At 43.9% G+C, this 15238-nt stretch overlaps 1 protein-coding gene across 1 annotated transcript in view; it reads left to right on the plus strand.

Annotated features, from left to right (window-relative positions):
• Window positions 1–15238, plus strand: part of NR2C1 (nuclear receptor subfamily 2 group C member 1) — a 45194-nt gene that overhangs the window by 7820 nt on the left and 22136 nt on the right. The window contains exons 4-8 of the mRNA XM_025208937.1: window positions 1172–1356; window positions 2108–2215; window positions 8150–8188; window positions 10869–11031; window positions 12585–12706. Coding sequence (XP_025064722.1) covers window positions 1172–1356; window positions 2108–2215; window positions 8150–8188; window positions 10869–11031; window positions 12585–12706 — 617 coding nt within the window. The remainder of the gene's footprint in view (window positions 1–1171; window positions 1357–2107; window positions 2216–8149; window positions 8189–10868; window positions 11032–12584; window positions 12707–15238) is intronic.

The following is a 15238-nucleotide window of genomic DNA, read 5'->3' on the forward strand; positions in this document are numbered from 1 at the left end:
GCATTGTGTTTGGAGACAAAGCAGTTTGAGCCATGTCTAATTATCAATAGTTCCAACCAATTAATGGCACCCATTAATACCTTGCAGCATAACAAAAACTCCTGCCATTTCCTTCCAGTAGAGTTTAATGGATTGTCACCCTTGATGGATTTATCTCCCAGATAGAAAGAAACAGCAATAATGATGGGTGTCATGGATCTTCCCCAAAAAGGAGAATAGAGAGTAGAAAGAAAGGATTAATCCCAGAGAGGACAGTGCAGAGAGTGTAGTCCCAGAATGGACAGAGGGAATTTGAGTGCCATAATAAAAAACCGTTTGAAGCTGAGCAGTCTGCTGTGCTGCGGGACACCAGAACTCTTAAGGCCTCTCCCCCTCTTCCCTTTAAAACTCCCCTGGGAGCTGACCAAAAGAAGGAGCTCTCCGAGGTACAGTTGCTACAGATCACCAGAGAAGAGCCAGAGTCTCAAAGCCAGAGGCTTGCCCTTTGTAAAGCCATACCAGAGCTGGATTCAGGGGATCTTTCAGAAGAGGGAGACTGAATAAGGCCTCTTCTTGCAGTCGCAAGGCAGAGCTTCCCTTGAAAACAGTGTGATCTGTGACGGAGGGGGGGAAGAGGGGACATATGAAGCACCTAGAGCAATCCCCACTCACCCACGAGTGTAGGTGAATAGAAATCCTTAAGCCACTGGTTTTGGAGGGAGATGGGGATAGAGAAGAGGGTTACGGATTGCACAAGTCCTTGCAATTGCAAGAGATGGCACTCAAGATCCCTGTGGTGGGGATGGAGGAGTGCAAGGAGCCCCTGGTGTGCAGAAATGAGCTCAGTCCATACAAGCTATGCTGTGTATGATTATGTGCAATAAGAATTTTTCAGAGCAGCAGTAAGTTGTTTTACTGATTTTTACCTTGTTCTGGCTTTTGCAAGTACCACCATTATGAAAAGTATATGTTAACTACTGGTAAAAAGCTAACGGGGAAAAACTTTGAAAATTAGATAGCAGTCTCTATTTATGGCATTATAGGCATTATATTATATCTGCTACTGAAAACAATTATTTTAATATATGTTCTGTATTTAAGATTAAGTCTTCATTCCTTAGTGTGAAAGCTGGATTTTCCATTCCCATGTGATACCAATGTGAAAGAATTAAAACTGTATTTTTCATCTTAGGTTGATGCATGTCAAGGAGATTTAAGCACGCTGGCAAATGTGGTAACTTCATTAGCAAATCTCAGTAAATCCAAAAACATGTCTCAAAGTAGTGCTGAGGTATCTATGATTGAAAATTTAAGCAATGGAGATACGTCGTTGTCTGAACTCCAGCAAGAAGAACAAGCAAGCAGTGATGTCACAAGGTAAGGCATACTACATCTTTAAATACAGTTATTTTTTATGGTCTCCTTGCCACCTCAGTACAGTACTTACATTTTACACAAAACAATGCAGTTTATCTTCAGGAAAAATCATTACAATGACAAACTGAACACGTTGAAGAATAATCATACAAAGGTTGCTACTTGTGTTCTCAATAAAGTAACTTGGTAATTAAGTTCTCTTGTAGAAATAAATACTAGCATACTTATGGTTGAACAACTGCATTCATGTGCCAGACATTGTACAAACCTTTGTTTGTATTTGTTTTCATCTGAATCATTTAAGTGGTGGTGTAGGTGTAAGTAAGATAATTGGCACTACAGCAGCACTAATCCAGTTAATTTTTCTGTCCTGGTCCTGCCCACCCTTTTATCAGCAGCTCATGCAGTGGTCCAAGAGTAGCCAAGGCAGTATTCATTCACTACATACCTTTCATCCTATGAGAACCAAAAATCTGCTATATTATACCAATGCAAATTTGGACTAAATCCACTGGGACAAGGATTGCTGTAAACCCGCACAGCTCTTTTGACTTCAGGAGATGGTCTGGCCTTATAGATTTAGTGAATTTACTTTGTACAGTATAAATGCAAGTGGATTTTGGCACTTTCTTTTGTTATGTGTCTCTGCCTCACTTGTGTCTTACACAATCTCCACTGAAGTCAGTGAGAGTCTTTTCCATTGACTTCAGTAGGAGCTGGATTGGCCCTTTACTATTCTTTGTCCAACCAGTGCACCAAAAGAGGGAGAGAGGATGCTGAAGAATATAACACTGTGTGATTATGTACTTCAAGACTCTGTGATGAATGCTTATAAGAACCCAGACATAAGGTTGCACAGGTAAACTTCACCTTCACTTTTCACAAAAATCAAAACTGATCTAAGCCTCACTGTATCTAATTCTCTTTATATTTCAGTTAGATCTGTTGTCTTGTCTATATCTAGCTAACAGCCCAATTGTCCATATACATTCTTTATGGGTATTTGATAGATCTGTATATACTTATCAATGAATCAGATAGATAAAAAGAAAAATAGAGTTATCCTTAATAAAGGACGGCTATGATGTGCATAACAAATGCAAACACCTTTTTCCCATTTCATGATCTCCGATTTAATTTCTTCTGGCCAGGCAGTTATTCTAGATCAGGGGTTTTCAACCTTTTTTAGCAAGTGTACCCCTTCTGGTGTTGGAGGCTGAATGTAGGGTGGGGGGTGGTTTGGGGGGTGGTACTCGCATGCAGCCGCTGTCCACCACTCCCATGCCACTGCAGATGTCCACTGTGCCACCACTGCACCCCGCTTTCCCACATCCAGTTCCACATGCAGCTCCATGGGCTGCTTACAAGCTTCACACCCAGCCAGTTGTGCGCTGCCCATCAGCAGCCCACAGAGCTGCATGCGCAGCCAGCCATGGGAAACCACCGTGGGGTGGCGGTGGCCTCTGCCGCGTGCAACACCCCTTTCCCCCACCCCGTCGGGCTGGGCGATGCCTATGTGGCCTGCAGAGGGTTGCGCCTGCCCTTGCCCCCACCCCTCCAGCCCTGCTCCTAGGAGTGGGCATAGAAACACACTAACCCCCCTGCCATTGAGACTCTCGTAGTGGCCATTCAGGAGAGTGAGCTGGGGTGGGGAGGTGCCGCGGTGTGCTAGATGGGGCTGGCGGCACCTAGTGCACCCCTCCCCCAGGTAACAGACAGACGCCCTGGGGGAGACACTGCCACAGCACCCTGGGGCGCTCTTCGTCCCCACCCACCTGCCCATGCATACCCCCAAAGACCTTTCTAAGTACCCCTGGAGGTACACATACTCTTGGCTCATAACCCCTGCTCTAAATGTTCCTTTCTTTCAAATGTTACCTTGCAATTTCTACTTATGAAGAAGGCAGCATAGAGGTGCACCTTATAGACTAACTGAATCAGAGCTGCATAAGCTTTTGTGAGCCCTAGCTCAGGGGTTGTCAACTGGGGGTACATGTACCCCTAGGAGTACTTGGGAAGGTCCTAGGGGGTACGCCTGGGCAGGTGGGGACAGAGCACCACCACCCTGCACCGCTGCCTCCCAGGAGCAGAGCCGGGGGGGGCGGAGCAAGGGCAGTGGCCACCATCCGCCACCTGGAATGCCGCTTTCCCATAGCCAGTTGCACGTGCGGTTCTGTGGGCTGCTGACGGGTGGTGTGTGATTGGTCGGGTGCAAGGCCTGTCAGCAGCCTACGGAGCTGCATGTGTGACCGGCTGTGGGAAAGTGGGGCATGGCAGCGGCAGTGTGGGATGGTGAGTGGGTGTGGTGGCTGCCACATGTCCGGCCACTGCAACCAGAAGGGGGGCAATTCTTTAAAAAGGTTGAAAACCCCTAGCTTATTTCATCACATGCACCAGTTCACCAAAATGAGAGAGTGGATTCTGAAGAATAGAACTGTGTGGTTATACTTCAAGACTTTGTGAAGCAATTTTGGTTTCTATGGCATAAAATGCATTCTTGCTCCTGGAGAGATACAACACAATGTTCATGCTGATGGATCCATTTCAGTTGATTGCTCAAACCTTGGTGTGTTGTTGTCTTTTGTTTCATGTTGTTGTCTTTTCGTTCTACATCACATAACATCTAAGCATGTGACATCATATGCAGGATTACCTCTCCTCTGTCTACAAACAGGGATCAGCTTAATATACATTTTTGGTGCACACAGCATGTGTATGATGTTCCTAGTTCCTCTAAGTGCTGAGATTTGGTGAAAGAGCTATGAGAATAGCATGCATAGGAGTTCCCTTTTAACCCCCTGTACCAACCAGAACAATAGGAAACAATCAGTTTTAACCATTGAGCCATAGGCAGTGTACAAATTTTACAGGGTACTTTTACATTTCACAGAAGACTATTTCACATCACCTTACAAGAGCTAAGAGCAGTACCTGGGGTATGCAAGGGACACTTATTCCTGTTCAAGCAGAAGCACTTTTGTTCAAGCTTATTGGACAACATGACCATAGCTCAGGGGTAGGCAATGTTTTTTTGGCTAGAGTGCCAAAAAGCATCATAATGCCTACCTTGGAAGGTGCCAGAGTGCCGGCATGGCAGAAAAACAAAATGAGGGCAAAGGGTACATGGCAGGATGCCCTGCTTGTGCCCCACAGCCTGTGCTCTGTGGCTGCCAGCAGCTACCCTGGCTCTGGGTAGCTGCTGGATCCCGGGCTGCTCCCAGCAGGACTTGCAGTGTCCCAGCTGCCTGCTGGGAGCAGCCCAGGATCCCGGCTGCCAGCAGCTCGAGACGGGGCCGGCTGCAGCCGGGAGGCTCCAAACAGCTGTGCTGGGCTCTGGCATCAGCTCTACACCAGCGTGTGCAGGTGCACCTTGGAGTGGGCGGTGGGGGAGGGGCCTGAGGCAGTGCAGCCCCTGTCTCTCCGCCGCTTCTAGCATGGAGGTGATAAGCCCGGCGCAGCTGTTTGGCGCCAGCCCAGGCTCTGGGCAGCTGCAGCAAGGAGCGGGCAGAGTGCAAACAGCTCTGCCGGGCTGCACAGCTCTGGCATCAGCTCTGTGCTAGGGGCAACTGCACGGGCACCTCAGGGCAGGCAGCTGGAACACTGCAAGCCCTGCTGGGAGCAGCCCGGGCTCCATTGCTGGCAGCAGCTACCCGGAGCCAGGGCTGGCTGCAGCCGGGAGGCTCTAAACAGCTGTGCTGCAGCGTGCCACGCTGGGCACGCATGCCAGGGGTTGCCAACCCCTGCCATAGCTTATCAGATAAACAAACCTGAGGAAACCCAATCCTCCCAGGCATGTATGTGAGCAGTAAGACTCTTGAATTGGTGTATGCATCATCCATTTACCTTAATTCTTTCCTAATCGTCAGAACATTGTCGCCAGCAGTCCATGTAAGCATCACAGAGATTATGAAAGGTATTTCTTGATTCAGTGGCACAACTGGTGTTTCAGAGTTAGGGTAACTGGTTTGCAACCAGTATGAAGAAGAACTATTAAAAAATTTTGTTTCAGGGATGGTACAAGTTAAGGCTGTTTGAGAGAGACTTTTGCAATCAAATGGTCAAGTCAGCTGTTACGCATTTCTGCCAATGCTATTAATACTAAGGATCCTAAGGAAAACTGAACAGGATAGAGTAAAGCTCAGTCTAGTAACCTCTCTATGGCCATGAAAATTCTTGTTTCCTTCTCCAAACTTCTGTCCAGTTCCTGATAATGGTAATGCTCACTCAGAGCCATTGCAGTCTGTGTGGCCTGTCTAAAGATATCAAAACTAAGATGTGTGCAGGAAAGCAGAATGGAGCTACAGTAAGGTAGTGTTGCAGTTCTTCATGAAAGCTCTGTTCACCATTCTCCTACTTAGTGCACTGCTGGGTAGTCTCTCCCTAGGGAATGCACATGGAGGCAAGTACTTGAAAAAAGGTTACTTTTGCCATTCAGTAACTGGAGTTTTTCAATAAGTGTTCATTCCACTTCCTACCGTCCTTTGCATGGTTTTCAGGTTTCTGTGCTATAGGTAAGTGGAGACTCGTAATATGGCAAGAACAGGAGTGGCAGTTGGTCATGCATCCTCCTTTAAGTCCCATGCACTAAACCAAGGGCTGTATCAGTCACATTGTGGGATCAGAAGGTGGATGAGGCACTCTTCAAACAGGTGACAAATCTGTCCAAGAGCCATGGGATGGTACTGATGGGAGACATCAATTTTCTGGACATCTGCTGGAAAATAAAATGTCCAGCCAGTTTCTCATTTGTGTGGAGGACAACTATATGTTCTAGAAAGCAGAGGATACAACTAGGGGATCCTCTATCTTGGTTCTTGTCCTACAAGCAGGGAAGAACTTGTGGAGGATGTGAAGGTGATTGGTAACTTGGGAGGAAGTGATCATGATATGATAGAATTCCAGATCTTGAGGCAGGGAAAGCATGAAGTCAGCAAAACTAAGATGCTAGATTTCAAAAAAGCAGTTTTAACCAGACTGAGGGAGCTAATAGGCATGGGGCCATGGGAAGACAGACTGAAGGGTAAAGGCACCCAGGAGGGCTTGGAGGTTCTAAAAAGCACAGTATTGAAATCCCAACAAGAAACTGTCCCAACATGATGGATGCACAAGAAGAATGGCAGGAGACCAATGTGGCTGCAGAAAGAGCTTCTAAAATGCCTCAAATGCAAAAGGAAAACATGCAGGCAATGGAAGAATGGGCAGGTCACCAAGGAAGCATACCAGGAAATAGCAAGAACCTGCAGGGACAAAATCAGGAAGGCAAAGATAAAAAAAAACAACAAGTTGCACCTGACAGAGGAGTTAAGAACAACAAGAAGAGGTACTATGTATGTTGGCCAGAAAAGAAGGACCAAGAACCTATGGGTCCTCTGTTAACAAGCTGGGCAGAACTCTTAACAGAAAATACAAAGGAAGTGGATCTACTCAACAGTTACTTTGCCTCAGTCTTCACAAAAAAAAATTAAGCTGCAGCCAGATACCTAATAAGGATTATCTGGGTAAGGAAGGGGACAAGCTGAGGAAGGAGATAACAAAGGAGACAATCAGAGAGGTTTTGATGGGTCTGAGTGAATTCAGGTTAGCAGGGCCAAATGAACTTTGTCCCAGGATACTGCAGGCACTAGCAGAGGAGATCCTTTGGCAGTCATCTTTATGAAGTTGTGGGAGATGGGCCAGATTCCAGAGGACTGGAAAAGGGCCAACATAGTTCCCGGGGACCTACAGACTGCTTAGCCTCACCTCAATACTTGAGAAATTCTGGGAGAATACCCTAAGAAAGGCCAGTTGCAAGCATCTGAAGGAGGAAAAGCTGATCACAAGCAGCCAACATGGATTTATGAAAAACAAATTGTGTCAAACAAACTTGATCTCCTTAACCAAGTAACTGCTGGGTGGATGAAGGGAATGGTGTGGATATAATGTATCTGGACTTCAGCAAGGCTTTTGATGAGGTGCCACATGACATTCTCACAAAGAAACTGGAGAAATGTGAGTTGGAAAAACTACTATAAGGTGGAACAAGAACTGGCTTAATCTCAAGCAAAGGGTAATTGTCAACGGGTCAGTGTCAGAATGGCAAGAGGTATCAAGTGAAATCCCACAGAGGTCTGTCTTGGGCTTAATGCTGTTCAATGCAATTATTAATGATTTGGAAGCTGGCATAGAAAACTTCCTGAGCAAGTCTGTAGATGATGTGAAACTGGGAAAGATTGCAAACATTGGAGGATGCAAGCACAATTAGAAGGATCTTGACAGATTGGAAAGTTAGGCTAGGGCTAACAGGATGAAATTTGAGGCAGACAAAAGCAGGGTGCTACACCTTAGGGAGAACAATCAAAATCAAATATAAAATGAGTGACACTTGGCTGGTTGGCAGCACTATGGAAAAGGACTTGGGAGTCTTGGTAAATCACAAGACTCAATACGAGTCTGCAGCGCAATGCAGCCGCATGGAAGACAAATGCAGTTTTGGGGTGCCTCAATAGAAGCATTAGGTACAGGGCATGGGAGGTGATAGTGCCTCTTTACTCAGCACTAGTTAGGCCTCATCTGGAGTATTGTGTGCTGTTCTGGGTTCCACGTTTTAAAATGGACATGGAGAAGTTAGAGAGGGTCCAGAGATGGGCAACAGACAGTAAAGGGCTTGGAAAGCAAGTCATATGAGGAGAGACTGAAGAAGCTAGTTTTGTTCAGCTTGTGGGAAGATGCTTAAGAGGGATCACGATAGCTGTTTACAAACATTTCAAGGGCTTCCATAAAGAAGAGGGAAAGTACCTTTTCTTTTTTGCTGCAGAAAGGAGGACATGGACCTATGGCTTGAAGTTGCAGCAAAGTAAGTTGAGACTGAGCATCTGGGAAAAACTTCTTCACTGATAAAATAGTCAGTACAGTAGACCACCTAGGGAAGTTGTGGACTCTCCATCACTGGAGGTGTTCAAGGCAAGGTTAGACACCCACTGGGCAGGGATGATCTAGGCGTAGCTATTCCTATATTCTACTATGGGGATTTCCCATGCTTCTGGGCTTTGCTGTTTGCCCCTATCCCATTTTACTACATGTCAGGGTGTTTTTAAGCCTCCCTCAGAGTCATTGGGTATTGGCTACAGCAAAGGCTGGTGACTTTTCCTGGGGTGTGCCAGTGCTCCTTCTGGGACCAAACCTGTGGAGGTTCCTGGCTAGAGCTTCTTGCTTCTCCACTAGGGTTTAGACCGATCACCATGTTTGGGATCAGGAAGGAATTTTACCTCATGGTCAGATTGGTATAGACCACGGGTGCCCAACCTTTTTGAATGTGGGGCCGGATCACGAACTTTTTATCACCCAGTGGGCTGGCGAGCCATATTCAAAGACCTCACAGGAAATGGTATTGCATCAGGAAGTGATGTCACGTGACCTTTGACACCAATGAAGTTGCAGGAAGTGACAATGAACAGGACATCATTTTTCTGTGCAGGGGATGGACTAGATTAGGGTTGCCCAGCTGACTACCTGCAAGCCACATGTGGCCCATAAAGGGCCAGGATGTCGCCTACAGTCTACATGGGGTCTGCAAGCAGTTAATATATAGGGCATGGGCCTGGACAGCCACCTCTCCCACTGCTGTGCGAGGGGGAAAGGCCGCGGGGGGGTAGGAGTGGTCCATGTCCTGCTATTGTAGCCTGTATGGCTGAGGATGGGGGGCTGCATGCTACTAGAGCAGCCTGTGCAGTGAGGGGGTTCTAGGGGTCCACCCCCACCACGTGCAGCCTGTGCAACACATGTTGGTATCATCTGGGGCCCACAGCCTCACTAGATCTGAACAGCCCTGGACTAGCTTATCCTTGAGATCTCTTCCACGTCTCTGCAGTATATGCCTACAATTTCTGTTTAATTAACCACAATGACCATGTTACTTCCTGTTACTGGTTAACTGTTTTCTTTTAAAATTAAGACCACAGTAAAGTTAAATACCTGTGTATAACACCAAGGGACGTCCTTGATTTAGCACAACATGCTTGTTTTCAAGGATGAATGCAGCTGGAGCCATAAGGGGAAGTTTGTGCTGTCCATTTCTGCCAACATAAAGTGTGTGCAAGTGTCCTTTACTAACTTGATCATGGTCATTGTGGTTAATTAAATAGAAATTGTAGGCATATACTGCAGCTGTGGGGGTGGGCCCCTAGGACTCCCTCACTGCATGGGCTGCTCCAGCAGCATGCAGACCCCCATCCTCAGCCATGCAGGCTACATTAGGAGGACCTGAACCGCCTGGACATAGAGCGCATCTGGGCTGGGCTCCTCCTGCCTCCCACCCAGCCCGGCTCCGGCAACTGCGTGCCCTGCAGCCTTGGCCCAGCCTAACCCCAAGGTGCCCCCAGCTCTGTGCGGGGCCTTACCCAGTGCCTCTGTCTACACGCATGCGGGCAGGGTGCAGGCCATGGTGCAGCTCCCCCGGCCATGCGCCGGGGGCAAGAGGCAGAGCCAGAGAAGAAGTCCAATTAGGCGTGGCTGGGGCAGCGCCGCGCCGCGCAGCCCTTGGGGCAGTGGCGGCAGGACCTGGCTTACATGATGAGCCCGGTCCTGCGGGGGTAAGCAGCTCCCCTCCCCTCGCTACCGGCTGGGGCCCGCGGCCCAGCCCTGCCCGCCTCGCCTCGCTGCTGCCCCACCGCCACCACCGCCGTGGAGTGTGGAGCAGGCGCTAGCACTCCTCGCCTGTCCCGAGCAAGGGACCTAGGGGCAGCGAAAATGGCTTGGCGGGCCGCATGTTGGACAAACCTGGTATAGACTGTGGGGTTTTTTTTCTTTCTTCTGTAGCAGGGGGTGTGGCCCTTTACCCAGGATCTCTTGAACCTATATTAACAAAATTTTATGGAAGGAGGATGTTGGTTGCCATGGTTTCCCTGTTTTACCTGTGGCAGGTTAAGGCATTAGGTTTGTGTTGTGTCAGGGTTGATGATAGTCTATTATGTAGAGTTTAGATTATGGTTTGTATGGGATGGCTTGGATAGGGATGATCCTGTTTCAGGCAGGGAGTTGGACTACGAGATGACCTTCACAGGTCTCTTCCAGCCCTACTTTTCTATGATTCAAGGACCCTGTGACCACAGATTTCATCATCTTTCTTTTCTGGCCTGTCGTCTTCTTAAACGATGTCTCTATTAGACCAGAAGGGCTCAACTTTTTGGCCCTGCAAGCCAGATGAGTGGCTCACGGTTAGTCTGTGGGCCACATGGAGTCTGTTCACCAGGATCAGGCCCTGGAGCCTGGCACTGGGGAACAGTATCAATGCTCTCTCCTGCTGCCAAATTTCCAGACTGCTGGGGAGTTTCACGGCCTGGATGACACAGTTGTCTCACAGGTTGGGGATTGAACATCCCTGTATTAAACAAAAAAAAATGGGGAGAGAGAGAGAGAGTGCAAACATGATACAGGGAACAAAGTGTACATCTAAATATAAGTGACAAGCTGATACAGACTGTCTATGCTGAGGACTACATTAAACTGAGATTTTTCTCTCTTTTGTCTTCTCATAGGGCATTCGATACTCTTGCAAAAGCATTAAATCCTGGAGAGAATGCAGCATGTCAAAATTCAGAAAGTATTGAAGCTAGCGTACATTTGCTTGGTGGAGAAGCAAGCATGAATATTGTTGAAATAGAAGGGCCACTTCTCAGCGATGCACATGTAGCTTTCAGGGTATTTTTATACTTTTTGACAATTTATAAATATTATAACAAAATTCTTATCAATATTAAAAGTTCAAGAACTTGATGCATATTTGTTGTTTGACTTTATTAGTATTCATGTTCTGATGAATGCACTGCTTTTGTTCAATGGTTAGCTGCTACTTGTTCAGGAAAATTAACTTGCCTCCTGACTTTTGGTAGCACAGTTCATTATGTATCTTATATTTCCTTCAAAATCAGATGGCAAACCAATACTAGGGGATTTAAACCTCTGTGTTGTTGCAAAGCAGCAGAGAATGTCAAATTTTACAAATATTATATGTTTTAATCCTAGACAAATGGGTTAAATTTGTTCCGTGGTTAGATCTGTGGCCCAGAGGTGCCTTTGTGTTAGTGATTCTCCTTTGTTTGCATATCCAGTTGCCATATGGCATTGTGACTTTGACCATTATGGAAAATGGCAACAAAATGAGAGACTTTTTTTTCCAGAAGGCGCCAAATACTACTCATTTTTATTTCCACCCTGTGAGCCTACAGAACTTTCTCTATATTTGTCCTTTATTAACATATGCAGACCACATGAGCACATCAAAGGTTCTTCAATGCTGATCTTACATTGGACATTGTGTCCCTTACAATCAGCCCTTGTTTTGTTGCCTGGTAATCATAAATTTAGTGTAAATCCTAGAACAAAATTTTCTTTTCTTAAACTGCATTTATCCATGTGGTTTTAATTACATTCGTTTATATAATAGAGCCAAATGTTAATCTATGAGGGCAATTCAAAACTTTGGGTCAAGTCCTGCTTCCCTTAATCATGCAGATAAGCCCATTGTTTTTTAGTATAATTACCTGTAAGAGATTTTTAGCCATTGCTGGTTGTTGTAAAAAACTTATTTTCTTGAGCAGTTCTAGAGCATCAGGCATCTTGTGTGTGCTGAGCATCATGTGTATCATATTCAGACATGAGAACAGTTGTTTATTTGTAAAGTAAATAATTAAAAATTGCAAACCAAAGAACTTTTAAAATACCTTTTCTTCCTAAAACTAGTAATTTTGGCAATTCACCTAATTTTTCAGGCCTTTTATTCCACTCCTCTGGGGAAAGCTATGGAAAGGTATGATGCCTCCCAATTTTTTTTAATATACATATATGTGTGTATATATATATCTATTTCTGTAAATGTAAGGAACTTGATCAAAATATACTTAAGGCATATCTTCTAAAAAGAATTCTATTAAAAATGTCTCGAAAGTTTTCATTAAAACATAATTTGGATCTTTTATCTCTGAATTTCCTAGATATGATCACTTGTTTAATGTGTGGAATTCAGTTACATTTGCCCTATTTTTTGTTGCTTGTAATTATATATGAATTTAACAATTGTGGCTAATATTGAACAAAGGCAGTCATAAAATTTATTTTGAGATTGTTTCTTGTATTATTTTTATTTTTTTAAATGATCAAACTTTTCTATGTGAAAGATCCTCAGGTTTTTTTTTCTGATTAAAATTTTATGAAGGCAGAAAGCTAACTAACTGTACAACTCCTTTTGGTACCAGCTCACCATGCCTTCTCCTATGCCTGAATACCTGAATGTTCATTATATCTGTGAATCAGCTTCCAGACTGCTCTTCTTGTCCATGCACTGGGCACGTTCCATTCCTTCCTTCCAAGCCCTAGGGTAAGTATTCCAAAATTCTTTAAATGACTAAAATAGATTGCTTATTCTGAAATATATATTTTACACTGAGGAGTTTTAACAGTTTGAATTTCACATTTGAAAAAAATCACTATCTTTTTCTGTTTAAAAGTATTGTCAGCACATTTTTAAAAAAATTAAACACATTTGTTAGAATTGTTTTGTAGAGCTTTGTGATATTCTCTGACAAATAGTAAAATTGGTGAAAAAATGCCATTCGGGCTTATTAAAAAAGTATTCACAAGTTCAAGCCAGTTTTCTCAGCCTTGTTTGACAAAACTGTTGGAAAGGTATAAGGCGTGGTAGTGTCCCTTTTTATCATCTCAGTGGTTAAGACATTGACCCAGGATGTGGCAGACTTGGGTTCATTTCTCACAGCTGCCTGAAAGAATTTGAACCATTACGTCCACCTCCCAGCTTAGGTGAATGTCCTAAGCACCAGGCTAGAAATTATTCTGGTGCAGGGCACTCATTGCCTTCTTTGCATAGGCTGCTTTGCATAATTATTTTTTTTTTCTAGACCAGGGACTGGAATGCAAGGGTAGCTCACTCTTCATCACTCAGTTGAAGAGTCATTTTTTGTATCTTGCCATGTTTCTTAATACATACATGATTGTATACAAAGAATAACAACTTCAGCAGAAGAGTTTGAGGAGTACCCCTCTGAGAATACTTTCTAGCTTGGAAGTCCTGATGTTTTTCTGGGAGATGAAAGACCCAAGTTGAAATCGCCTCCTGCCTATTTCAGGAAAGGGATTTGAACCCACATAACACCCCCATATCCCCCCCCCAATTAAATTCAGTCCAAAAAAATAAATGTAGTCAATCCAAACCAAAACAATCAGTTCTTCATACCACCCTACTAGTTGTATTCTGCAAGTGAAAAAGTGAAGATCTGCTTCAAAATTATGCTGTGTCACTTCCAAAAATGAAAATCTATGTTTGACTGTTGGCAGGGAACTAACCTTGTATATTTATAATATCACTTTTTTGATTAGTGAATTTCTGGCAAGTCATGACTTCCTGTTGTTCTTGAATTGTATGCGGTGAGATTGCACTCAGCCTGCATTCACAATGAGGATGCTTATCCAAATTTATCAAAGAAAGCTAGACAGTGGGGTTCGCTGTATTTCTGGGACGCATATTGTTCTGTTTTTGGAAATCATTTAGTGGGACTACTACTACTACTACAATTATTTGCCTATTACAGAAGATGTGAGATGGGTTAGCAAGGTTTAGCAAGCATTGAAGGGGGGATTGTTGTTTGTTTGTTTTTTAAGAGGATGGGAGTTGTGAGAACTAAATTGCATCTGCTCACTAAAAACAGTTGACATGCTCGATAAAGTTTCCACTGTCACCAATAGAATATATTTCTTAAATTTCTTATTTTTCCTATATTTTAATCCCCTTTCATATGGGGGAACATACTTAGTTTCTAAATAGAAGGAACCGTTTCTCTGGAATTTTCCCAGATATTAGAGCAACTGTGGTATTAGAGCACCCATGATTAAAATGAAATGTACTTTTGCCAGACATAATTCATGCTGGTCTCTGCTCTTGTGTATATAATGTCTTTGATAAATTCTGTGTGATTGTCTTGATTGGTGTTTTTGTTTCCTCTTTGTGACTAAATCACATAATGAAGCACTTGGTGAGAGAATGGAAAGGCAATAGGTAATATTGCAAGTAGCCTCACATACCTGCTCATATCCATCTGAGCACTAGGAGGAAGATGTTTTGCGACTCTAAATGTTAGAGGCATCTGTACTGTTAAAATAATTTATGTTTCTATGGTAATAAGGAGCATTGGTATTAAGGAGCGTTGCTTTTGAATTGTCAATTAGCTGTAAGGACAGATGATTTGTAATTGTCATGTGTGTTTGCTCAAGTGTTGGAATAAAGGTGATTCTACAGAATATAATCATAAAGAAAGATACATTTCATGTAGCAAACCTTCCATTTTGAAGGGGAAAGAAAAAAGTAAATATTTCCCTTCCCAACAAAGAAAAGCCCTGAAATGCAATAAAATGAAATAATATAAAAGATAAAGAAATGGAATAAAGTCTAAAAGTGATGATTTTTACATAGCACTCTTCATCCAGCAGGATTTCAAAGCAGTTTACACATTAATACAGTAAATTAAAAGGGTTTATAATAAAAACAGTGCAAAAATAGTATCAAAGGATAGCATGCTTAAAAGCTATCTAAAGCATAGAAACTGAATCTTTGCAAAAGAGTTGACAGGAAACAAACATAAAACTTGTCATTTAATTATTCAGCAATAACCCTCTATTCAAATGTGTTTGGATGCTTTGGTGAGGAAAGGATATATATATTAGATAGACAAATACAAGTATTCCCTTCTTTTTTTATCAAGGAACTTTCCTTCTCCCCTCCCTCCACCCCCCCGTCAGGGTTGGAGGCTCATAGCTATGTTGAGTTGCACTTTTTCTCCTGAAGGATTTGACAGTATTTTTTTTTAAGGCAGGTCATCACAATATCTTTAATACATCT

Source organism: Alligator sinensis, unplaced genomic scaffold (assembly GCF_000455745.1).
Source record: "Alligator sinensis unplaced genomic scaffold, ASM45574v1 scaffold215_1, whole genome shotgun sequence".
Lineage (NCBI taxonomy): Eukaryota > Metazoa > Chordata > Crocodylia > Alligatoridae > Alligator > Alligator sinensis.